This window comes from Ambystoma mexicanum, chromosome 3q (assembly GCF_040938575.1).
Source record: "Ambystoma mexicanum isolate Mex_15411 chromosome 3q, UKY_AmexF1_1, whole genome shotgun sequence".
NCBI lineage: Eukaryota > Metazoa > Chordata > Amphibia > Caudata > Ambystomatidae > Ambystoma > Ambystoma mexicanum.
Genome location: NC_090926.1, coordinates 855,788,682 through 855,811,623, shown reverse-complemented (window position 1 = coordinate 855,811,623; position 22,942 = coordinate 855,788,682). Strand labels below are relative to the sequence as shown.

The 22,942-nt window shown below is 48.3% G+C and overlaps 1 protein-coding gene across 1 annotated transcript in view; it reads right to left on the bottom strand.

Annotated features, from left to right (window-relative positions):
- SCPEP1 (serine carboxypeptidase 1) overlaps nucleotides 1-22,942 on the bottom strand; it is a 682,231-nt gene that overhangs the window by 519,090 nt on the left and 140,199 nt on the right. The window contains exon 3 of the mRNA XM_069654950.1: nucleotides 20,626-20,715. Within this exon, the coding sequence (XP_069511051.1) occupies nucleotides 20,626-20,715 (90 nt within the window). The remainder of the gene's footprint in view (nucleotides 1-20,625; nucleotides 20,716-22,942) is intronic.

Here is a 22,942-nt window from a genome sequence, read left to right as displayed (position 1 = left end):
TGATATACAGTAATAAACAATGGTATAAAGTAGTTGAATATGTACATTAATATACAATGGTGTAAAATACAGACTGAGGTATCAGAGCTGGGGCATGCAGGTGGATCGCCAGTAGGGACAGTCAGGTCAAGCAGGTCGGATTAGTTAGATGTCCTTGGCTCTCAGCCACTTGGTCAAATTCTGCCTGAAATACGCGAAGGGCTGGGGTTCTCTTATGTCATGTGGTAGGGAGTTCCAAAGCTGTGCTGCTTTGACTGCGAAGCTGTGTCCTCCAAAAGTGGCACGTTTAAAGCGAGGGACATAGAGGCAATTCGCGTTGACCGTTCTTGTTGGTCTAGGTGAGGTTCTTAAGAGTAGCCTGTCCATGAGGTAGGGTGGTGCCATGTTGTTGAGGCACTTGTGAGTAAGGGAGGCAATTTTGAGTTGGATTTTGTCCCGAGTGGATAGCCATTTATATTCTCTCCTTATAGAGGAGATATGCTCTTTTCTGTTGATCTTGAGCGCGGCTCTCAGGGCATTATTCTGTAGGACCTGGATTTTTTGGATAGTCTGTTTGTTAGCCCCAATGTATAGACCATTACAGTAGTCCAGTTTGGACAGTATAAGGGCTCTGGCAAGCGTGATGCAGCTGTCTGTAGAGAGGAATGGCTTGCTGGCTCTAATGAGTTTGCAAGTATATCCTGTAGAAGAGGCTAGGGAGTTGACTTGTTTGCCGAAGTTTAAGGTGGCGTCAAGGTAGAAGCCTAGGGTCTTGACTTCCTTTACTACTTTGATATTATTCCCATCGATAATGAAGCTGGCATAGTCAATGTTAAGTTTAGCTATGTATGTTGGAGTGCATAGGATTATGAGCTCAGTTTTGTCGTCGTTCAGGCATAAGCCGTGTGTGGCCATCCAGGCCTGAACGATGCTGTAGATTTTATTCACTAAAGTCAGATCCACGACGTAATCTCCAGAAAGCGGAAGGAGGATCTGGGTATCGTCTGCATAGTTAGTGTAGGCGATACCCAGATGATCCATTTCGTCAAAGAGCGGCTTTGTAAAGATGTTATAGAGGGTTGGTGATACACAAGATCCCTGGGGTACACCGCACGTTATAGGGATCGGGTCAGCTGAGGCTGATGGAGAGAAGACTCTCATGGTGCGGTTATTCAGGAAGGATTTGATCCATAATATGGCCTCTTTGGAGAAGTGAGCAGCAGAGTCTAGGTGGCTACATAAGACTGTATGGTCGACTAAATCGAACGCTGCTGAGAGGTCTAGCAAGAGGAGTAAGGCTGCTTGGCCATTGTCCCTACATTGATCTATTTGGGCCTTGAGATCGATAAGGGCGGTCTCTGTTCCATGCTGGGGACAGAATCCAGATTGGCGGGTTCCAAGCAGGTGGTTGGATTCAAGGAAATTTTGTATTTGCATGTATGCCACTTTGTCTAAAATTTTTAAAAGAAAGGGCACAGTCGTAATAGGCCTAAAATTGGTGGGAATGGCAGGATCGAGGGTTTGCTTCTTTAGGAGTGGCAGGACCCATGACTCTAAGATTTTTCGGTACAATGCCGGTAGTGAAGGATGAGTTGATAAGTTTAGTTATGAATGGCGATAGTTCTCTCGCAGCATCCTTAATTGGGCAGGGCATTGGTCGCCTTTGCAGTTGGATGGTTTAAGTCCCAGGATCACTTTTTCGACTTCAATGGTAGATACCTTGGAGAAGCAGAAACGTGTTATTTGTTTAGATTTAAGTAGGGGTGCTGGGGTTAGAGCATCCTGAGGTGTGAGAGATGCTTTTTTGGGGAATGATGGGTGTTTCCAGCTCTTTCAAGATACTGAACAGTTCTCCGACACTTGATTTAGATTGGGATATTCTGGTATTGTAGGTTTCCTGTTTGGCTAGTAAGATATCTTTTTTGTATTGGGATGATATCTTTGCAAGGTTTAGTTTGTTTTCTACTGTAGGAGTAAGTCTCCATTTGGATTCTAGTTTTCTTTTGGTTAACCTGAGATTTTTTAGGTGGGGGGTAAACCATGAGTTGAGATGTGTTTTCGGTTTACTAGTCCGTAGTTTGAGCGGTGCAATGTGATCAAGGGCTGAGTTCATAGTTTCATTGAATTGATCAACTAGCATATCAGGCTCCGTGTTAGCTGGGAGCGAGTTTAGTTGGGGTAGTATGATTGGCAACAATTTTTCCGTGGTTATTAGCTTTTTGTTCCTCGTGGATATAGGAGGGGCAGGTGTGGACTTGGCTGTGGCTAAGTTTGTATCTACTGTAAATAGTAGTAGAAAGTGGTCCGTCCAGATTTGGGGAACAGTGTCTGTAATGGTTACTCCACAGTTGTGATCAGCTATCCAGTCAAGGATGCGACCTTTATTATGAGTGGGACAGGTGACTCTTTGGGCAAAGCCCAGCTCTTTTAGGATCAGAGCAATAGCTGTGGACTGGGTGTCTTTAATATCGTGGTAGCCTAGGTTGAAGTCTCCTAGCACTATAGTTTGGGAGGTGTTTTTCAAATTGTTGGACAGGGTGGTGGAGAGGTCCTCAGCAAGGGTTCCAATAGGATCAGGAGGTCTATAGAGCAGGACGATGTTTAATGTTTGGGAACTGGCGGTGGCTATTTTGACCGAGAGGCATTCACAAGATTTCGTGATGGGGGATGAGGAGACTCTTATGTCAAGACTGGTCTTGGCTATAATGGCTAGACCTCCGCCTCGGGAGGTGCGTCTGTCAGCTCGAATGGTGGTATAATTGTCGGGAACTGCTAAGGAGAGGGCTGTTTCTGATATGGACAGGAAGTCTAGGTGGTGTCCGAGAATATCTGAGATTTCTGTAGCATGAGCGACTAGTGACCTAGCATTTATGAGTGCACCTTTGATGTGATGTTTAGTGAGCATGGTGCTAGCTATAATGGTAGGTTTGGAGCATTTTTGTGTGGGTCTTTTAGGGATATGAACTTTCCTAGTGTGTTCTGCAGTGGTTTTCGGCTGTATGTTCATTTTTAGGAAGTTGATTTGTTCAATTTGCTTTGCTGGTAGTTCGTACAATTTTGGTAGGCGAGCACGAAGTTTGAGGTTTCTGTCTGTGGGACTACAGGGCCTGTATGTGGTAGTATCATCTTGATACTGGTTTGCTAAAGGTCCAATGGTTTGTTGAGAAATAGGCATGGTAAGGTAGGGGAGTGATAATATCACTAATATGATGAGGGAGGCAGCGTAGAGGGGTAACTTAGCTGTCCTATCTAGTGCAATGATACTTGGTTTGTTTGGTTTTGGAGAGTACATGCTAGCTGACTAGGTCAGCTAGTTAGCCGCACAGTTAGATTTAGCTTTCGCTATTCACCTGAAGATAGGGAGTTGCGTAATGCGAATCAAGGCACAGCTAGATTCAGCTTTAAACTAAAGGTATGCCATTGTAAAATGCGGCTAAAAGCATAGTTAAGTTCTAAGTTCCATTTTAGCGACTAGAAACATAACACTAAATGCAGTTTTAACCTACAATTGAATGGTCTGTAAGCGACCTAAAGCACAACACAAATAGGGTTGCTGTGGCAGGGTCAACTAAGTGATAACCCCAGAGAGGGCTGACCTAGTGCGGCATGGAGAGTATGCATAGCAGGCCAGCAGCACCGTAGCAGGATCCTATAAATGGCTGCAGATGGCTTAGGTCTATAGACTATAATTACGGGCAGCACACAGGTCATTGATCATGGCGGGCCATAGCAATATGAGGTAGCAATAGGTGCAGCAACCTAAGTTCAAGAGTTAGCGAGTGTCAGTGTGTAAGGCTAGTGGTAAAGGCAGTACAGAAGTTCAATGGAGAGCATGTAAATCAGGATGGGCAGACAGGTAGGTGCGGCCAGGCATGCAGAGAATAAAAAAATGATGGTAAAGTGTTTACAGTAAAGAGGGATGCAGCATGGCAAATCTCAACCTACCGACAGCGCTATCGACGGGATGGCTGCGAAGGGGGGTAGGGAAGAGGTATGTGTGAAGGCGTTGAGCAGTATCCAGGTGTGTGTAAGGTAGGAGGGCACGAACGTGCAGAGCATTTGCGCTTGATGTTGTGTATGGATTAGGAGGAAGGGGAGCAAGCATATGCAGTGCAGAGTATTGTAGGGCACAGAAATTGCATGCAATAAAGGCATGAGTGCGCGACAATGCCAGTAAGAAGCATATGGTAACAAAGCCTTATCAAGAGATAAAGCAGTTCAATTTACCCACGGGCTGCGTAGGCGAAGTCGTTTACCGTCGTGGATGGTCGGGAATCCGGCAGGGGATCCGGGCTAACGGCGAGGAAGGCTGGGACAGGTGAAGACAGGTATTGGCCTTATTATCCTGGGCCTTGCTGGGAGTGGGCCGGCTTCGCCTACCGGCTGGCGATAGGCTGCTTAAGGTGGCTCAATGGCCAATCGGATGCGAGGACAGTCGGCTGTGCTCAGTTAGGCACTGTGGTTCCTTGAGACATGGCGGGCGGCCATCTTGGAGGTGTAAAAACCTCGTGGTGGCTGATGGTGGCAGGGGCAAACACGGCAGCTGTTGGCCTCAATTTTAACACATGCAGGCTGTGTAGATATTCTTGCAGGTCGGCGGATCAGTGGTGCAATTAGCAGCGAGAAAAAACGAATCCCGCACGGAGTAATAGTGCTTACCCTAACTCCTTTGTCCTGGGCCATGACCACGTGGGGTAGGACTCCAAAGATCTTCCGGAATCCTCCAAGTAGTGAAAACTCTACGAAAATTCACCCTTGAGGGGCGTAGAAACATTCTGAAACGGGTCCCCATTGATCGGAAGTAGAATCGGTGGAGCTTGAGGCTCGATTGACCGACAATATAAGAGTAAACTCTTCGAAGAAATGGCAAATGCAGTAAAAGCTCGAGAGCTATAGCACAAGGACTCCCAACACTTGAACATGCGGTACAAATCTGAAGATGGCTGCCAGAGGAGGGGCTTAGGTAGAGGGCAGTCATTGGCTTGGGGCAGTATGACCCAGATACCAGTGATTGGTATTAGAAGAGAGAGAGTTCAGAAACAAAACTAAACTGATTTTTTCTTTACCGAGGATTCCCAGCCTGACGACGGGGAATATTCATGAGCATGTGAATCCATGCCAGACCCCATGCTGGAGAAGTGGGATTACTTCTTGGCGCGTGGTCCTGCAAAACTTTTGGGGTTTGACATATTAGTTCACCGGGAACAGATCTAGTACTGGGCGCATGGAAATGTCTTTCTTTGGCACAAGGAAGTACTTTAATATATACCCTTGTTTACCTGATTTGCTGGGACGATCTCTATGGCGTCCTTTTCCAGCAGTGCCTTTACTTACGCGTTTTTCTTCTGTTGACTTTTACCTCTGTCTTGGTCGGCCGGTAGGGTCGTTTTTGTACCAGCTCAAAAAAATACCAGCCTGCCCGGTGGACAACACCCACTTGTCCGACGTGATCCCCTCCCATGCATGGGTGAAGTGTCAAATTCGGCCTCCTACTGGAGTGGCCTGGGAGGGGACCTGTAGTGGTGCGTAATTGTTTGGGAGGAGTGGAGCCCCTCCCATGCGAGGTTCTGTCTCTTCCTCTGCCCCTTTTATTTCTTCTTTGAAAACTGGAAGAGGAAGTTTGTCCTTGCGAAGGGCCCCAAGATGAGGACTGTCTGCCCAGAGTATAGCCTGAGGAACGTTGAGCGCCCCGACTCCGAAACCTTCTCGAGTTTGAGGAGCCCCATTGTACATAGGGCTTGTTTGATAACTGGCTAACGGATTTGAGAGTGTCGTTTTTCTCCTTTGCACTCTTCAGGGCATCTTCGGCAGCCTTCCTGAAAAGTACATTAGGCTCCACCTGCATGTTTAGGAGGGTGGCTGGAGTGTCTACCTTTTTTTTTTTTATAACCGTTTATTGAGTTTTAAAGCATAACAACATAACAAGAAACATGAATCATCGGCATACAACAAATGAGAAAGGCATAGCATAGCAGCATCAAAGACCATATCAAAGGCAAGAGGGGCATCGCAGGGCCAAGGGCCAAGGACAGTTGCAGGTCAAGGCAGGCAGATAAAGTTAATCAAGATGTTGAGCTGTATCGACCGGCGGGGTTTACTGCGCATCAACCCATTTGTCCCATATTTTCCTGAATTTGTGGGGGCAACCCTGTGCGTTGTAGATCCGGCGTTCCGAAGCCGCACACCCATTCAGGTCATTCCTCCATCGGTTCAGGCACAGTGGGTCTGCGGAACCCCATTTAGCCGCGATAAGTCTCTTGCCAGCTCCTAATGCTATTGACAGGAACATTTTCCCATGTTTTGTCAGGTCTACTTCCCCCCAGATGCCCAGGAGTACCATTTTGGGGTCCCTAGGGATTGGTGTTCCCATGGCGGCAGAAATCATTTTAATACAGTCCCCCCAGAAGAGCTGTAACACTGGGCATTCCCATATCATATGGTAGAAGGGGGGCGGACTCAGTTTTGCATCTGATACATGTCCCATCATCTAGTCCCCCCCCCAGGCCATTGCAGCCCGTGAGTGATAAGAGCGGTGGAGAATTCTCAATTGTATTAGTCTGAGTTTATTTTCTATCCCAATTTCCCTGGGGGACATCAACCCATCGACCCAGTCCTTCGGCTCCAGTTGACCCACATCCCTCTCCCACTTTGCTTTGAGCCCGTCAAGCTGCGTAGTCCCAAAAGAATTGAGGGCCTGATAGAGAGTGGAGGTGACCTTTGAAGGGATGCCTTGGGGGAGGATATTGGTCTCAATGGGAGAGCATGGGGGTATGTCTGTCGTGTCTGGGAATTGGGTGTGGATGGCGTGGGCCAACTGTGCATGTGGAAACCGGTCCATGGGCGTCAGATCAAACTGTACTTGCATAGTCTCGAAGTCTAGGAGGCGTCCCCCCTGTATCACATGTGCCAGTGTGTGTATCCCTTTTGCGTGCCAGTGAGCGAAAGCACCCATTTTCACTACTTCTGGGAGGAGTGCGTTGTGCCATATAGGTTGGGACAGTGTTGGAATTCCTTTCCAGCCGACCAGTTTGTGTGCCTCCCGCCAAGCTCGGCGGACATGGTGAATCGTCTTGGGAAGCCTCGGGAGACGGTTGTGGGTGGCATACAGTGTCTGGAGTGGGGATAACGGGGTCATAGTCTCCAGCTCGATACGGACGTGCAGTAGTGTGGGGTCTGCATGCATCCAATCGTTTACCACTCCGATCTGTGTTGCAAGGTAATATGTACGTATGCAGGGCAAGCCGATACCCCCCCCCTCCCAGACCGATCTTTGGAGCGTATCAAGGGCAATTCTGGATTGCTTCCCTCCCCATAATAGTGCGGGGAGATTCCTATCGATAAGTGCGAAGATTTCCTTGGAGATGGTGAATGGGGCGTTGGAGGACGTGGAGGAGTCTGGGGAGGGTCATCATCTTAAATAGTGCGGCTCTACCCAACAGCGACAGGGGGAGTGATTGCCAGTGGGAAGTGTCTCTGTTGAACCGCTCAAGCGCAGGTTGTAGGTTCAGTTGGGGGAACTTTTCAAGTGTCGGGTCGAGTCGTATGCCTAAATATGTAAATTCCCAGATAGAGATGTGGTATGGGCAGGACTCAGGAATCGCGGAATCACCACCCTGGATTGGGAAGTAAATAGTTTTGGTTTCATTCACTTTCAGACCCGCAAAGTTCTGATATTCCCTAAGGATGAGGGAAACAATAGGGCATGAGATGCATGGGTTACTGAGATAGACAAGGAGGTCGTCCGCATATAGCGAAAGGCGGTCTTCACCCCCCCCCCCGGCCAGGCGAACCCGGTCCAGTTGGTGTTAGCTCTGAGCTCAATAGCAAGTGGTTCGATAGCCAGGAGGAAGAGCAGCGGAGACAGCGGGCACCCCTGTCTCGTACCCCTACCCAGTGGGAATGGTTTAGAGGATCTGCTGTTTACTCTTACCGTGGCCTCCGGGAATGCATAGAGCAGCCTGACCCATGATATGAATGCTTGTCCCAGGTTCATCCGGTCCATGATTGCCCACAGAGCGTCCCACCCCACCGAGTCAAATGCCTTTTCAAAGTCCACCGCCAGGAGGGCTAGTGGGACCGGTATCTCTTTGGCTCTGCACAGCGCCAGTTGGACCCTGTTGGGACCAAGAGTGGACTTGTTGGGCATAAATCCACACTGGTCCGGATGAATAAGGGTCTCTATTACTTTCAGAAGCCTGTTGGCGAGTGCCCTGGTGAGGACCTTGGGTTCTCCATTAATTAATGAGATGGGGCGATAGGAGGCACATTCCTCCGGAGGTTTCCCAGGTTTATGTAGGACTATGATGCATGCCTTCCTGAGGTCCGGGGGGAGCGCCCAGAGTTCTTTGCTACGTAGGAACATGCGGTGCATATGGGTCGATAGCCTACCTCTGAGGTATTTCCATGTTTTTGTGGGGAAGCCGTTGGGGCCCGGGGTTTTCCCGGGTTGGAGCTGTGTTAGCGCCTCTTGCACCTCGGTCTCTGAGTTCCGCGTTCAGGAGTTCCGACTGGCGTCGCGAGAGTTTCGGGATCTCTATCCGGTCGAGGTAATGGGAGGGTGTAGCCGGCGAGCTCTCGGCATGTGGGGTATAGAGCTTCTCATAGTAGGTGGCAAATGCTTCGACAATGTCAGAGTCGTCCGTGAGTAGTGTGCCATCCGGTGACTTGATGGCACGCACATGTCCCCTGTTTTGTTGCCGCCTCTCCAGCCAGGCCAGTGTCTTATTTGCTTTGTCGCCACGTTCATAAATTTGACTTCGGACGAGCTGGTGGGCAGTTTGTGCTGTGTCCAGAGCTAGGTTACTGAGGGCATCTTGTGCCGTGGTCAGGGCATCTTTCGTCTCCCGGTCGCTGCGCTCCAGGGTCTGTCTTTCACACTCCAGGACATATGCCTCTGCCTCTCCGATCTTCTGGGCTTGTCTTCTCTGGTGGGCAGAAACCGCTGAGATAGCTTCTCCCCAAAGAACTGTCTTATATGCCTCCCAGATCGCGATCGGGCAGTCCACTGAGCCCTCATTGTCTTTTTTTTCCAGTTCCTCCGCTATCTCGGGGAGCCGCAGATGGTATGTGTTCAGACGCCAGTTGCGATCCGGACCTCGGCGGGCGCTCTTCAGGGTTAAGAGGAGTGGAGAGTGGTCCGAAACGCCCCTTGCGAGGAACTCAGCAGCCAGGAGTCTGTGGTTTATGCTACTGGGGATGAAGGCATAATCAATCCTGGAGAACGATTTGTGCGCGCCGGAGAAGAATGAAAAACTGGCCTCGTCGTCATGGAGTGAACGCCATGTGTCCGTCATTCCCAGGGCTTCGGCGAACATGGCGAGTGGCGTAGAGGCGGGGCGGCATCCAGATCTCCTATGAGATCTATCGAGATCAGTGTCTATGACCTCGTTAAAGTCCCCTCCTATCACCCACAGATCGGCCTCTTCCTCCAGGAGGACATGCCGCAGTTCTGACAGTAGTTCCTTCGTGAGCGTGGGGGGGGCATAAATTGCAGCGAGGCCCCATTTTTCGCCCCAGACATCGGCGAGCAGCGACATATACTGGCCCCGGGGGTCAGCTCTTCCTAACCTGTAGGGGGACGCGTTTGTGAACGAGGATCATCGTGCCCCTGGCGCCTTTCGTGAATCCGGCCTGGTAGGTGTGTGGGTAGTTGGACCTTTTGAAAAAATTGGAGTTCGTACCAATCAGGTGTGTTTCGTTTAAAAGAGCTATGTCCGGCGAGTAGCGATTAAGATATTGGAGCACCAGCCTTCGCTTTATGCTGGAGCCCAGTCCATTGACATTCCAGGACAGTAAGGATATCTTGTTGGAGGTCATCCTATCTGCGTGGGTGCTGTAGCTCGTCATCTGGACGGATCAATGGCAGTTGCATAGTGTTCATCCCAGGGGTGCTCCCGCAGAGGAAACGCCAGTGGGTAGTTCTGTGACGACCCGCCAGACGCTTGGAGAACAGTAGTGTTGTTAGCCGTTTCGCCCGGAGGCCATGCGCGCCCCCCTCGCCAGTGCCCGTCGGTGTCATGCCTTCTCGATCCATAATTCGGATTCCTTATATAGCTAAAACGCCCCCCTCCCTGTACTCCCCCCCCAACTGGGAGCACCTGTCGCCTGCATTCGTCTGCTTCCAGCCTTCTTGTCTCGTGAATCCGTTTCCTTAGGTCCCCAAAACTCCCCCCACCCTGTACTCCCTCCCCCCCCCCCCCCAACTGGGAGCACCTGTCGCCCAAACATTAAACTTATAACTTGGTGAACTGCAGCTTCCTCGGGATGATCCGAGCTCGGGTGGTAACTGCTGCGGGATCCCTCGGACTGCGCTTGGGACTGCGGTGCCTAGTCGATGGCGGCCGCAATAATGTAGTTGCCGTGGTATCCCATGGCAAGCTCAATTCTGTGGTGCCCAGACCTCATCCGTTCCCTGTGGTATTTTTGGTAGAGCGCTGTGGCGATTCGGTTTCCGAGACTGTCTGAGTGTGGGGCGGCGAGTTCTGCCCAGGTCCGGGTTTGCAGACAGACGGTCCAGAGGGCGAGCGTCGGGCCGCAGGCCCATTGTGGATCTGCGTTTCAAGCCAGTCCCATGCTTCTTTGGGGTTGTGAAATAGGTGGGTTGTACCCTCATGGTGGACCTTGAGCGTCGCCGGGAAGAAGAGAGCGAACTTGATTGATAAGGAGTGGAGTTTCTTCTTGACAGAATCAAACGATTGGCGGGCCTTTTGGACCGCTTTAGTATAGTCCGGGTAGAACCCCACTTTGTAGCTATTGTATGTAATTGGACCGGAGGCCCGTGCCATTTGCAGGATAGCGTCTCGGTCCCGATAGTTGAGGAAACGTGCAATTATTGGTCTGGGCGGGGCTCCTGGGGCAGGTCGCCCGGTGGGTACCCTATGTGCTCTTTCGATAGAGAAGAAATTCGACAGTTTCCTGGGGGCGAAGATGTGGGTCAGCCAGTCTTCTAGGAAAAGTTCGACACTGGGGCCTTCCTCTTTTTCCGGGATCCCGAGGATCCTGAGGTTATTGCGACGTGCCCTGCCCTCACTGTCTTCGGCTCGGTATTCAAGTTGATTGACTTTTTGGGCAATTATGGCAAGTTGTTGCTCCAACTGGCGGACGTTATCTTCTGTGTCTGACACTCTTTGTTCCGCTTCTCCGACCCTGGACGATAGGTTGCGGAGATCTTGGCGTAGGAGAGATACTTCCGTGGAGACTCCACCTATTTTGAGTTCCAGCGATGTTCGAGTTCCCAATTGCCTTCATTACGTCATTCAGGGAGAGTTGGGGGTCCCGAGTTTCTTGCCCGTTGCCTGGTTCCACCAGGCTATGTGTCTCCTGTCGCGAGGGAGCCTCCACTGTGTAGAGGTCCATTTTGCTCTGCAGGGTCTGCCGCTTGGCCTTGTCTTTGCCCATGTCCAGGGCAGTAGTTGGTGTGAGAATTTAGGCCCAGGTGGATCGCGTGGATGTCCCTCAGGGATTGTCGTGGAGGCCAAGTTGGGGTGGGCTTGTCGGGCGTCTATCTGTTGCCCCTCTGTCCTTGATCTGGGCCCCAGTGATGATATGTAGGTTGCTGAGAGCCAGTCCCCTGTTCCGGCTGGTCCGGTGTGCTCGATGGAGGGTCCGGAGTTTACGGGGGGGGAGGGTTATCTGTAGTTCAGAGTGCGTGATCCCTCCAGGAGTTATTCCCCCTTTGTGGGGTGTACGTTCATTGGTTTCTGCCTGTGGGGCGGTATGGGTCTTTGCTCCCTCCGCAATCACGCCCCGAGGACAGTCAGTCTGCAAGGCTTTTGGGGGGTAGGTGCTTATTGGGGAGGGGGGTATGCCTTCAATCCCCACCGCTCCACACTGTTGGTGTCTCGGAGTGTGCCGCCTCCCTCATGCGGGTCTCTGTCCCGCAATTAGCCGGATTAGGGGGGGGGAGGGGGGAAGAGGTTGCTCGTATCCTGCTGTTGCTGCTGGGGGGAGCGCGGCCTCGCGTTGCCTGTGTCTGCGCCGTCGCTCCACCCCAGGTGCCGCCGTCTCGCTGATGGGGGGGGGGGGGGAGGGCTCCAGCTCCGCACCCCTTCTCAATTTATGTGGCCCAGTCCAGCAAGTGTTTTGCTCCTCCGGCAACGGGGAGCGCGCTCAGCCCCCGTATGCCAGCTCCTCCGCGGGCGTATCTGCTGCGCCGCCGGGAGGTCACTGGAGAGGCGCGGGACACTGTCCAGTTGTTCACGGAGTTGGCAGGGGGGGCTGCGCGTACCTTGTGATGTCACCGCACTGTCCCCAGACCTCTCTCCTTCCTCACTGCTTCCCAGCCTCAGGTGTCGCAGTCTCGCCGCTCGGGGGTGGGGGGAGCCTGTTCTGGCGCCTCCGAGAGGCCGCTCCGTGCTGCCAGCTCCCAGCCGCCAGTGGATCAAGTCGTGATGGCCGCAGGCGCGGGGTGCCAGCCGCTGTCGTGCCGCGATTCGGTGCCGCTTCTGGTCGCCACCTCGGGTTCCAACGGTAGTCCGCAGGCGTGCCCCCGCCGATCGTGGTCCGGTGGTGGTTCGCTCCCCGGGGGGCCAAGGCCGCAGCCACTCGAGGGGGAAGGGGCGGAGCAGCCGCTCACGTCCGTCCGGCAATGGCGGCGAGATTCGCGCCGACGGACTCCGGGGCGTTTCTTGTGATCCCGGGTCCGATTCTACCCCAGATTGCAGGGTTCGCCGCCTGGGTGGGTGCGCTGCCTCTGTATTGCCCGAGGTCGGGTGTTTTCAAGCAATTACCGGCTTTTTACAGGATATATTGTCACGGCCACCGGGAGCTGATGCCTTTAGCTCCTCATGCGCGGCTCGCGCATGCGCAGTCCGAGTGTCTACCTTAAACCCAGATTGTCTGATCCAGGCGTGGGTTTGATGAGCGTGCCCTCTGCAATAAGGCGTCCAGCACCATCTGCTGCATCAAGATTATTGTTGAGGATGTAGTTTGATACCTGCATGCCCTCTGCAATAGTATTTAACAATTGAGACTTTAGGGGTTCCAGGACAGCTTTGACTTGGCGTTCCAGGTAATCACATTTGTGGCAGCCGTAACTAGCTAGAAGCGTAGTGTAGTTGGCGATTCTGGTTTGGTATGCCCCCGAGGAGGCAACCTTTCTCCCGAAAGTATAGATTTTCTTGAGTTCTTTTGCCTGGTGGAGCCTCGGCCGATGCCAGAGGAGTGCCTGCCCTCTTTCGGGTAGTGCACCACTAGTGAATCAGGTTTAAGCTGACCCCTAATATACAGAGGGTCAGTGTGCGCCGACCTGAATTGTGTCTCTATACTGGGGTTAACTGCCCTTGAGACTACGCACCAGTAGGGAGGGCTAGATGCGTCTTTGTACCGACTGCAGAAGCAGAATAAACTGTGTGGCAGACTTTTAGTCTCCCAGAATATCTTCCTCAAAGTCTTTGTTGATGTGTGCCTCTGGAGTGTGAAGGACCATGGGTACAGTACACGTCACACTAGGGATAGTATTACTAACACGCCCAGTCTACATCCGTTTGCGTTTCGAAAACAAATCTTGTAATACTCCACGACTACCACTAGATGTCGGACTATGCAGAGCACGTGATTTAAGCAGATCTACAAGCTCTACAAGCTCCACAAGCTCCAGAAATAACGTGATAGTACTTATTTCCCCCCCAAGATTTTTCTGGGCCTACTTGTATTTAAATAAACCATTTATTTTTACAATACATAATGTGTCAGTGTTTCTTTGGACCACAAGTGTTACACTTTCTTTGTACCGATTATACAGCCCTCTCTCCCTCCTAAGATAAGCATGGCTGCTCCGCCTACGCTACCCTGAACTCAGATGGTACAGCCTTATACTAAGAGTGGAGTCTTGTACCGTCTCAGTTAAAATGGTTTTGCTAAGCCCTTAGTTGGACTTCAGAAAAACTCCCCTCCTAATGCCCCCCGCCCAGCCCAATCTCCCTCCTCGCACTTAGCATGTGGACCCTCACCCCCTACACCACATGCAAACCCTGGCACTTGCCTTCACGGCATCCTCTCAGCACTAACCTAGCCCTTGTGGCCCTCTCCCTCTTTTCAGTTGCCCTCCCTCTTACTCTGCACTTCCCTTCCCACTCGAGCACTTTCGCGCAGAATGTCACATCCCCGTCCCTCCCACTCTCCTTTCTGGTTTCGGCACTTGCATGATCCTAAAGTCACAAGGCCTAGTAGGACCGTTACTGTCATCTTTCTTCCTTGTCCCCACCACCCCCCTTTTTTTGTCTTGTTGACGCCTTGATATACCATTTGCTGTATAGGCGCTTTGCAAATATCCAATAAATAAACTAAATCCCTATGGTACTGCGAGACTCTTGGCTGAACTTATCTAGAGTTGCTTTGCTGCTCCTGTACTGATTTGTGCGTTTGTGAGTTCGCCGATACACGTTCGTCCAGGCCTAATGCCTGTGTGTCTTCAGGGAGCCTTCTACGAAGTCCCTGACCCTTCCCCCCCCCAAATAAGAGTGTTACTTACTTGCTATTGAAGACTTCCTCTGCCACATTTGACTTTCTACAGCTTGTGCATTACCCGTTTTTCCCTCCAATCTTACTCTGAGACATAACTAGATAGGGATGGACTTAGGCCTCTAAAAATTACTACATGTTGGTTTTGTTTCATCCATTTGGATCTGAAACAGATATTCTGACATGTATAACATTATTTTACTTACCTTTTGAATTCCATAATGCCATTCTAAGTATTACAAAAGTGATACTGTGAATATTGCATTGGTTTTTCTAAGTTACTTACTGTATGTTATAGTACTTGCCTTTTTCAAGAATTGCCTTACCTTAGCACATATATAAAATAAACCATTATTTTTATATAACTTTAGTGTGTCAGTGTTTCTCTAGGCTTATGTGTATACTCTGTGTACCTCCTACAACCCTGTCTCCCTCCTAAAACAAACCTGGATGCTCAACCATTGCTACCAACATACTTGTGATGTTCAAGCCTATAAGAGTTGGAGCCCTCTGTCCCAAGTGTGAGTCTTTTAAAGTCGTACCATTTGACGGGCTTTCGCAAAACTCCCTAACATTAGCAACAAGAACAGAAGGTAATAGGGACAATTTGGAGACCAGGGAGAGTGAATGAGAATAATTACTGGAAGGCTCATAGTCATCACAGTCAAGAGAAAGATAATATAACAATACCAGAAAGGAGAGCGAGTGAGGAGCAGTATTGGAATACTCACACTCGTCTCTACCAAGAGAAAGGTCTTGTAAAATCAGTACAAATAGAAGTGAATGAGAAGCATTGTGGGAGTGACCCAATTCATACCAGTCTATACCAAGAAGGCCTAATCCAAATAAGTTATAAAAAGGAAACCCGAGAACAAAGTGAACCTAGTAACTATATATAAAGGCAAAGAGCAGGAAAGAACCAAATGCTATGAACTGTTCCAGATGTAGTGCAGAAGAAAACACTTGATACATTTACCAGGGGAAGAGGAATGAATCACTCTTGGTAGAGGGGTAGAGGAAAACGAGAGAAGAGACAAAAGCTAAAGCAAGACAACAGTGACTGAACTGTACAAGAGACTAAGATCTACTGGAAAACAGTTGGAGGGATACTAACAGACAGTGGTGGGGTCAGATAGGCTTAGAGTTGGACAGTGGACCATTTCATTTCTAGACATTCACTGACCAGACCCTTAGCTAGTTTTGTTGGGTAGTGAAGCCCTGTAGTATAGGAAAAGATAGGTTTCATTACATTTACCAGTGAAATATCTAAACAGCGAGTCAGTGTCCTTTTTTTGAACTACCACAAAGCACACAATCAAAAAGGTGATGGATGAACAAACATAAAACCGTTCACACTTCAAAAAGTAATGCTACCTACTTTTTTCCAACACATTTTTCACATGGCTACATTTTCTAATAGAACAGTCTTACTCTGCTGGTCAACTGTGGATCAGTCCATCTCATACCCCAAGCACATACATGAGCACCGATCCTTATATCACCCATTGTGCACAAAAAGCCATGGTTTGAAATTGAACTTCTCTTATGAACAGTCTTAATGTTTGGATTAGCTATACGATAGCCAACAAGATTTTCATTGGGACATTACGTTTAATAGCAAAGGTATACATGTCACTTCAACTTTATTCGGCCGTCCTGATACAAAACATTTCTAAATTCCCATAATACATCATATATAGTACAAGGACAGAGTGCGTCCCTTTATTAGTCAGGACACAGTTGAATATTCCACAGTTCCCTGTAAGTCTTGTCCCCAGGGGTGTGATGTTCGCATCAGATAAAGCATAGTTTATTGAGGTGGCCCCAAGTGGACTGCCAATTCCAGGATGAGGATACAGACTTATTAAAATCCTGCTGTTGGCAGTCTGACCATGACACCCAGATCTTCCCAGGACACCTTTGACTGCTCTCAAATTCCAAAATACCAGTTTTATAGAGTCACAGCGGTTATCACCCTCACCAAACATTCTGTAGCAGCCCATCAGAGCTTTGCTGGTAACAAAAGGGCAAACCCCAACAGTACGATGCCAATGTAGACAATAAAGCATTCCTTGGTTCTCGCTTGTTAGCGGTCAATTTGGGTACCCCGTTAAGTAGTACTGGGTCACTTCTTTGCCCCTCACCCCCACGATCGTAACCCTTGTTTGTACTCTTCCCTAGGCCAGTGACTACAGAGTCTAGAATCCTTCACACTAGGGCCTTGGATCCCCATTACACCTGTCTCACGGGCCTTCAGAACAAAATGCTTGACATAAGGACTGGGGACCTTACTAGGCATAATATGCTGCAATAACTGCTTGGGCTGGAGCTGCATCATATGGATATAGTCGTTGGGCTCACAGGCGACAATAGCCGAAAAGGGGTCTCTCATAATATTGGTCTTCTCTGCAGGGGTCGACAGACCAGGTATGGCTAGCTGGTAGGGCATTCCAAAGGTGGTTCACGGGACTCCGTAGCAGCAGATGAAACACTGTAAGGCTCTCCCTGGGAACACTCTCCGTCCCTCCCCTGAGCCTCTACCAGGACTAATAACATTTGATGACTGCCAATTCTGCAAGGACCCGTTCGCAGTTACATTCCTGGACAGAGTAAAGAAATCTGAGCACTGAAAAATCATTTGCAAATAACAATTCTTCAATTCTTACCACCAATAGCTTGAGATTATATTCTTTTGGCCCTGACCTAAATTTCAAAAATATATTACTGGATTGGCGCAACTGGGATTGTACACGCCACTGAACATTCCCAGGCAGTATGATCCTCCTTGGAAAGTATGTCAGAGACCTTTGTTGATTAGCTTAGGAGCCCTGAATGGAGTTAATCAAAAGAAGGAGCTGGACCCCGAGAGGAACTAGGTCTGGAGGTTTTGGCTGGAATTGAGAGCAAAGGGTTAGTTCCATTGATCAAGGCTTTGACAGTATCCATGTAAAAAGGTTTCCCTATAGCAATGGACGAGTTTTCATTTGTGGCCATTTCTTCCCATCTCAATATTCTTGAGCGGTCAAACTGCTGGGTATTTCTCCCCCATGATGTTCACCTCTTACAGTTATTACCCCTGCCAGGGCGTCCTGGCTAAACACCAAGAAATGATCGATCTCTTTTATCAAAGAATTAGCCTCCCTGTGAAATTGAAAATGCTGCTGGGGTTTTTCTACAATGGACGAGACCAATTCGAGAAGCACATTCCCTGCCGAGGCTTGGAGGACAGGCCCCTCTTTTCCTCCTTACGGCTAGTATCTTGTGCTCAGACTTGGATTTGGGTGCTCTTGCTCCGACACCTGAGAGCGCCACGTCCCGTCCCGTGGTTCGGGGGTGGGGGGGGTTTAGGAGGATCGGAGTTCTGATTCTGGCCTCCCAGAGATAAGCCACAGCAGACCCCCGTCGCCAAACCCAACTTGGAGCACTCTCACCCGTCAAGCACCTCAAGATGGACCATCAGTGGATCAGAAAAATAAGGTACAATCCACCCCACTAGCCCGCCAAGGGCAACCTCTATAGGCCTAGCCTTACCTGGCCTGGCAGTGATCAGCATTATGGTGGCAGGGTGAAAAAGAACAGGACGGCAAAGGAAGGCAGAACGCCTGATTGACAGGGAAGGTCTGGGGGTTTAAAATGCAGAGGAGGCGGCTGCCGGAACAAGAGCCTGCACACAACATGCTCAGCCCGGTTCGACAGGCTCTTGTAAACACACCTCCTTGCTCGTCTCACCTCACCTCACTGTGGCCATTAAGTTCCCATGAGCAAGGCCACAACGTGCTTATTAGAACTGCATCATCTCCTACCCTCAGACGCGGCTCTGTGGTGTTGCTCAAGCATTGGAGACAACGCTCCCTGGAAACAAGCGGGCAAGCAGGCAGCGGGCGAACAAGCGGTTAGAGGAAGGGCGCTGCAAACGCCAGGGTGTCAAGTGGCAACAATTCAAGGGCCTCTTCCGAAATCCTGGTCAATAGCGTTGTGCCCAAATTCGTAGTAATTCCACTGCAAGCCTTACATAGCATTTCAATTTCTACATTAGGTTAACCAGTTTTGATATTCCACAGGGAGTGATGTGTTGCAGACTTTAAACCAAGCAAGGACAACACATGGCATTTCTGCAAGTCAGTCTTTGAACAATATTTGGCTGAGAAACTGGGTCATTGACTGCAGACAAAGGAGACCTCTCAAATCTGAGGAAAGTCAAGTCGCATGAAGCAATGTATTGTAGAGCTCATCAAGCTTGTGCAGAAAGAGCGAGACTAGCACATGGAGATCTTCTATTGAGGGTGTGTGAACAGTTTCTGGTTGAGCCAGAATGTGTGCAATTACAACAGGTCGTTGAAATGGAGTAATACCAGAAGACTATGTAAATAAAACCAGGTGATCGTCCTTCAAACAAAAACAATCTCCAACTTACACATTATTAAATATGTAATTATAACTTCTGGTTTGAGCTCTAGTTTTCATAGTTTTTCTGAAAGATGTCAAACATTTACCAATGATGCCATCAGAAACTAAAATGTGGTATGGATTGATGCCTTTTTTTTTTTTTTTTTTAAATTGTGTTTAGTTTGTAAACAAACTTTTACAAAATGTTTTTCAGAAATTATAAAAGCAATTAACAGGGACAGGTTTCACAGAAACATTTAAATACAAGTTTGAATTGTTAAACCAAAGCATACTTGAGGGCAGGTGTAAAACAAAGTAAATTAATAGAAAATAAAGGGGAGTATGAGGGGCGTCCAAATATTCAGTTATAAAGGATTACCTGGGCTAGGTGTCCAAGAGCGAAAGAAAAAATTACAAGAATATTGTTTACTTCTAGAAAGAAACAAGTTCATTGTATAGGGAGTGGTAGACGATGGGCATGTCTTTCTGTACATCAAATACACACCTTTGCAAGAAGCCGAAAAAATAAAAAAATAAAAAGTAAATAGGAGACCTTTAATGAGGCAATATGGGGCATTACTGCTTCAGGGTTACAGGCCAGAGCTAGCAAGGGGCCCAGTGGCATTACCTGAAGCAGTAATGTGCCCTCCCCCCCAGCAAGGGGCTTATTGCCATTAGTACCTGGGCACATTAGATGGGGGTACTAATGGTGTTTTTTTCCAGTTGTGAAACGCATCACGTTTTGCAGCCAAAGAAAATTAAGAAGGGAAATGGCTGGCACGTACTGGCAAACTTAGGCCGTTCACCCTTTCTGCGGCAGCCATAGTAAACAAATAAAATGGCTGCGTTGGAACAGGAGTCAGTCCCTTCTCCTGTTCCATGGCGGGCATTAAAGCAAATAGAAAAAAAACGTAAACAAAATAAATGGCGGCCATCGAACAGGGAGAAGTGCTGCCTTTCCATGGCGGCCTGAAGAAAGAATCCGATATGCAGAGGCATCACGGAGACCGTGACGTGGAACACGCAGTAACGGCGCTGGGATTACTTGGAGGTATGGCTCGTAAACGCACGGTGCGTTGATGACATTCTCAATATGCCGTGCCGAGTACTAATCTGTGAGGTAAGAATTCTAATAGGACATAGCAACAACCCTTTATCGGACTCAAAACCAATATGATTGGACATGATGAAACAAAAGCAAGAAAATGCAGTTTAGATTTGCAACTGGAGAGGTTGATATAACAATGAAGCTTTGTGGCATTCTGAAAGCAATACAACTTTTGCGCCTGTTAAGACGGAACGTGAGTAGTTTGGCCTTTTTGGCCAGGTCATTGCACACACTACCTGAATGTCACGAGACAGCAGGCATGGCGTGTCAATCCTTAGTCAATTAGGGCTAAGTCTAGGACCTAAAGGAAGTATGCTCACGTATCTAAAGCGTTACCATCTTTCCTAAGGACAGTACATGGGCTAATATGTAGGGGACCATCATATCCATTTAATGAAGTAGATTTCATTAACATGTAAACTTAAATATGCCCATCACTATATATCGCATTCAATCTGATGAAATAATTAAACAATTCAATAATTGCCCACAGTTCACAAGTGTAGAATAATCCGATTTGGACTATCCATGGGGATTTAACAAGAGTTTTAAGGGTTAGATTGTGAACACTTCATTACAGTGTGTGGTCTCAAAATCGTTATGAATGTAATGTTCTTCTCTAGTAGCAATAACAAATACACAGTTACTTTATATTCAAAGGGTGTAAAACAGAAACAAAGAAACGCATTTACCCAAGTTGTATTTCTTGGTTTTAGGTCGGAATCAAGGGGGCCAATTTCTTCAAAGTTCCCGTAGCCACAACCTGAAGCTCCTGGACCACCCTGAAAAAGACAACATGGAAATGTTTGATTGCAAAAGGACTCAAAACGAATTTGATGTAGTAACTTGTGCCTGGTGTACCCGGATTGAGTTCAAGTAATGTTGACGGTCCAAAACTCAAAAAAGGTTTTCATTTTACGAGATGAGCTGCAAACTCCATAGTTAGCACAACACCAAGGAGTATTATTCCGGTGGAACAAGAATGTGCCCATGAGGCAAGTTTGGGGCCAGCAGAAACAGATGAAAGATTTGTGCCATGGCAAAATAACACCCATCTAATACATCAGCGCCTTGCAGCTTCCTGCCCGGCGCGGGGTGGAATGCAGCAAACCAAAAACCTCTTCTCCCACTTGAAATAGACACTTGGGGGGTAGCTCATTTTGAAAAGCAGACATTTACACAGGTTTAATAGGTAGGTATGTGATCAGTGTGAGGGGTCAGAAATGAGAGGCAGACAACTTGGTAAAGGTTTTTCACAAGTAGTCGGTGTGACAAACGCCTCACCATCCCCAACCTAAAGAGGATTTCCCTACTTATCAAAATAAGACAACAGGAAAACACTGTAATAAAAAGGAATCTGTCCCTCACACTTATACATACATTAAACTCAGAGGTAGAATATGGCAATGAAAGTAAAACAAGAACAGTTGTACTCAACAAGAACTTGATAACTTTGTATCCTTGTAGCCGGGGTCGTATCCCTTTCCCAAGGTTCAAAAGAAGGATTTCCAATCAAAGTTCAAAATAAGAAAGTTCCCCCTTTGTATAGCCAAATTCTATTCATAAAGTTCTCCTTACTCCAAAAGTCATTCACTAGGCACTTGACAAAGTTTCCACCAAACGAAACGAAAAGTCTTTATCTTCAAATTGAAAATCAAACTCTCAATATGATTCATCCTTCTTGAGAAACAAGCAATTCAACAGTTCTTCTTGATTTACAATAATGTATTTGTCAGGATGGTTTTTTTCCACAGTTCAACACAATAATGGTTTTGCCACCTTTTCTTTCTTTCACAACCTTAAACCACAATGCAAAGTCTTCATCCTGGTCCACTAACCTGCCGGACTACCAATAGCAATCCCTGCGCTGGTATACTCCCCTGCCAGGACAAACTCCCAATACTGCTAAAGTACTCTGTGGTAAGGCTTGCTTCCCACTTTTAGAAAAGTCCTTCACTTTCAAAAACATAGAATTCACAGATGAAGTTGTGAAGACAATACACATTGGTGCCAATTGTTCCACTGATTTATTTGCCACGGGCAATGCAAATTATGTTCCGCTCTTGTTACCACTTACAAGGACTGTTTCTCTCCTGCCACTCTTTACCTCATTTTCACATCAAACAACTGCTTACAATGTCTGCTTCACATGTGACTTTCTTTGGCTTAGGCAATGTTTGTTTGTGGGTGGCTTAGCTATTGCCTCTTCCTCACACTGGGAATAATGGATACAATCTCTTTGCAATATCGTTCTCTTGTTACATTGACAAGTGCAGGTTATAGGTTTGCAAAGTATTGCCCCCCCCATTTACTTTGGCAATGATGGTTATAGGTTTTCTTCCACGTCACCCTCTCTTTAACTTTGGCAATGCATGCCTTTATCTTGCTGCAATGTTGTACCCTTTTTGTTTAGACAATAATAGTTGTAACCTTGCTTTCCTGAGTATTTCGCCCATGTAACTTCCGTGCATTATTTCGGTATTCCAAATAGCCACTAGCTGTCAGCGTTTGACTACGGCGAGTTCCGGGGGTTACTTAATACAGCAAACTCACTGGTTTCTCCACACGTGTCCGCTCAAACCGCTGCTTCTTTTGTGGACTACTGAACATATGGCAGCTTCATTCACATTGCTGCATCCCGTGCCACTTGGGAAAGGAGCCCATCTTACTCCTAATGGAGTACAGTGCTTACCAGCCACCGGGACCCGGCGCATAATAAGGAGAGATACTCTCTTCCCATGGGACAGCCCGTCTGAATACTGCTTCCCACTGCGCAACCTCAGCAGTTCAGAGTTTCCACGCTGGGACCGCACTCTGCGTAACAAACAGCGGCAGCTCCGACATATACGAGTATCTGCTTCTGCAACTGGCAACTCCTGCTGCTGCTCCACCTTCTTGTTCTGATGGCCTGCGCTTGAGGGGGGCTTAAATATTCAAAAGTCGTACTCAGGTGTGGGTCATTAGAACCTCTAGACTGCATATTGCAGTTTCATGCCTCCGAGTCCCTCT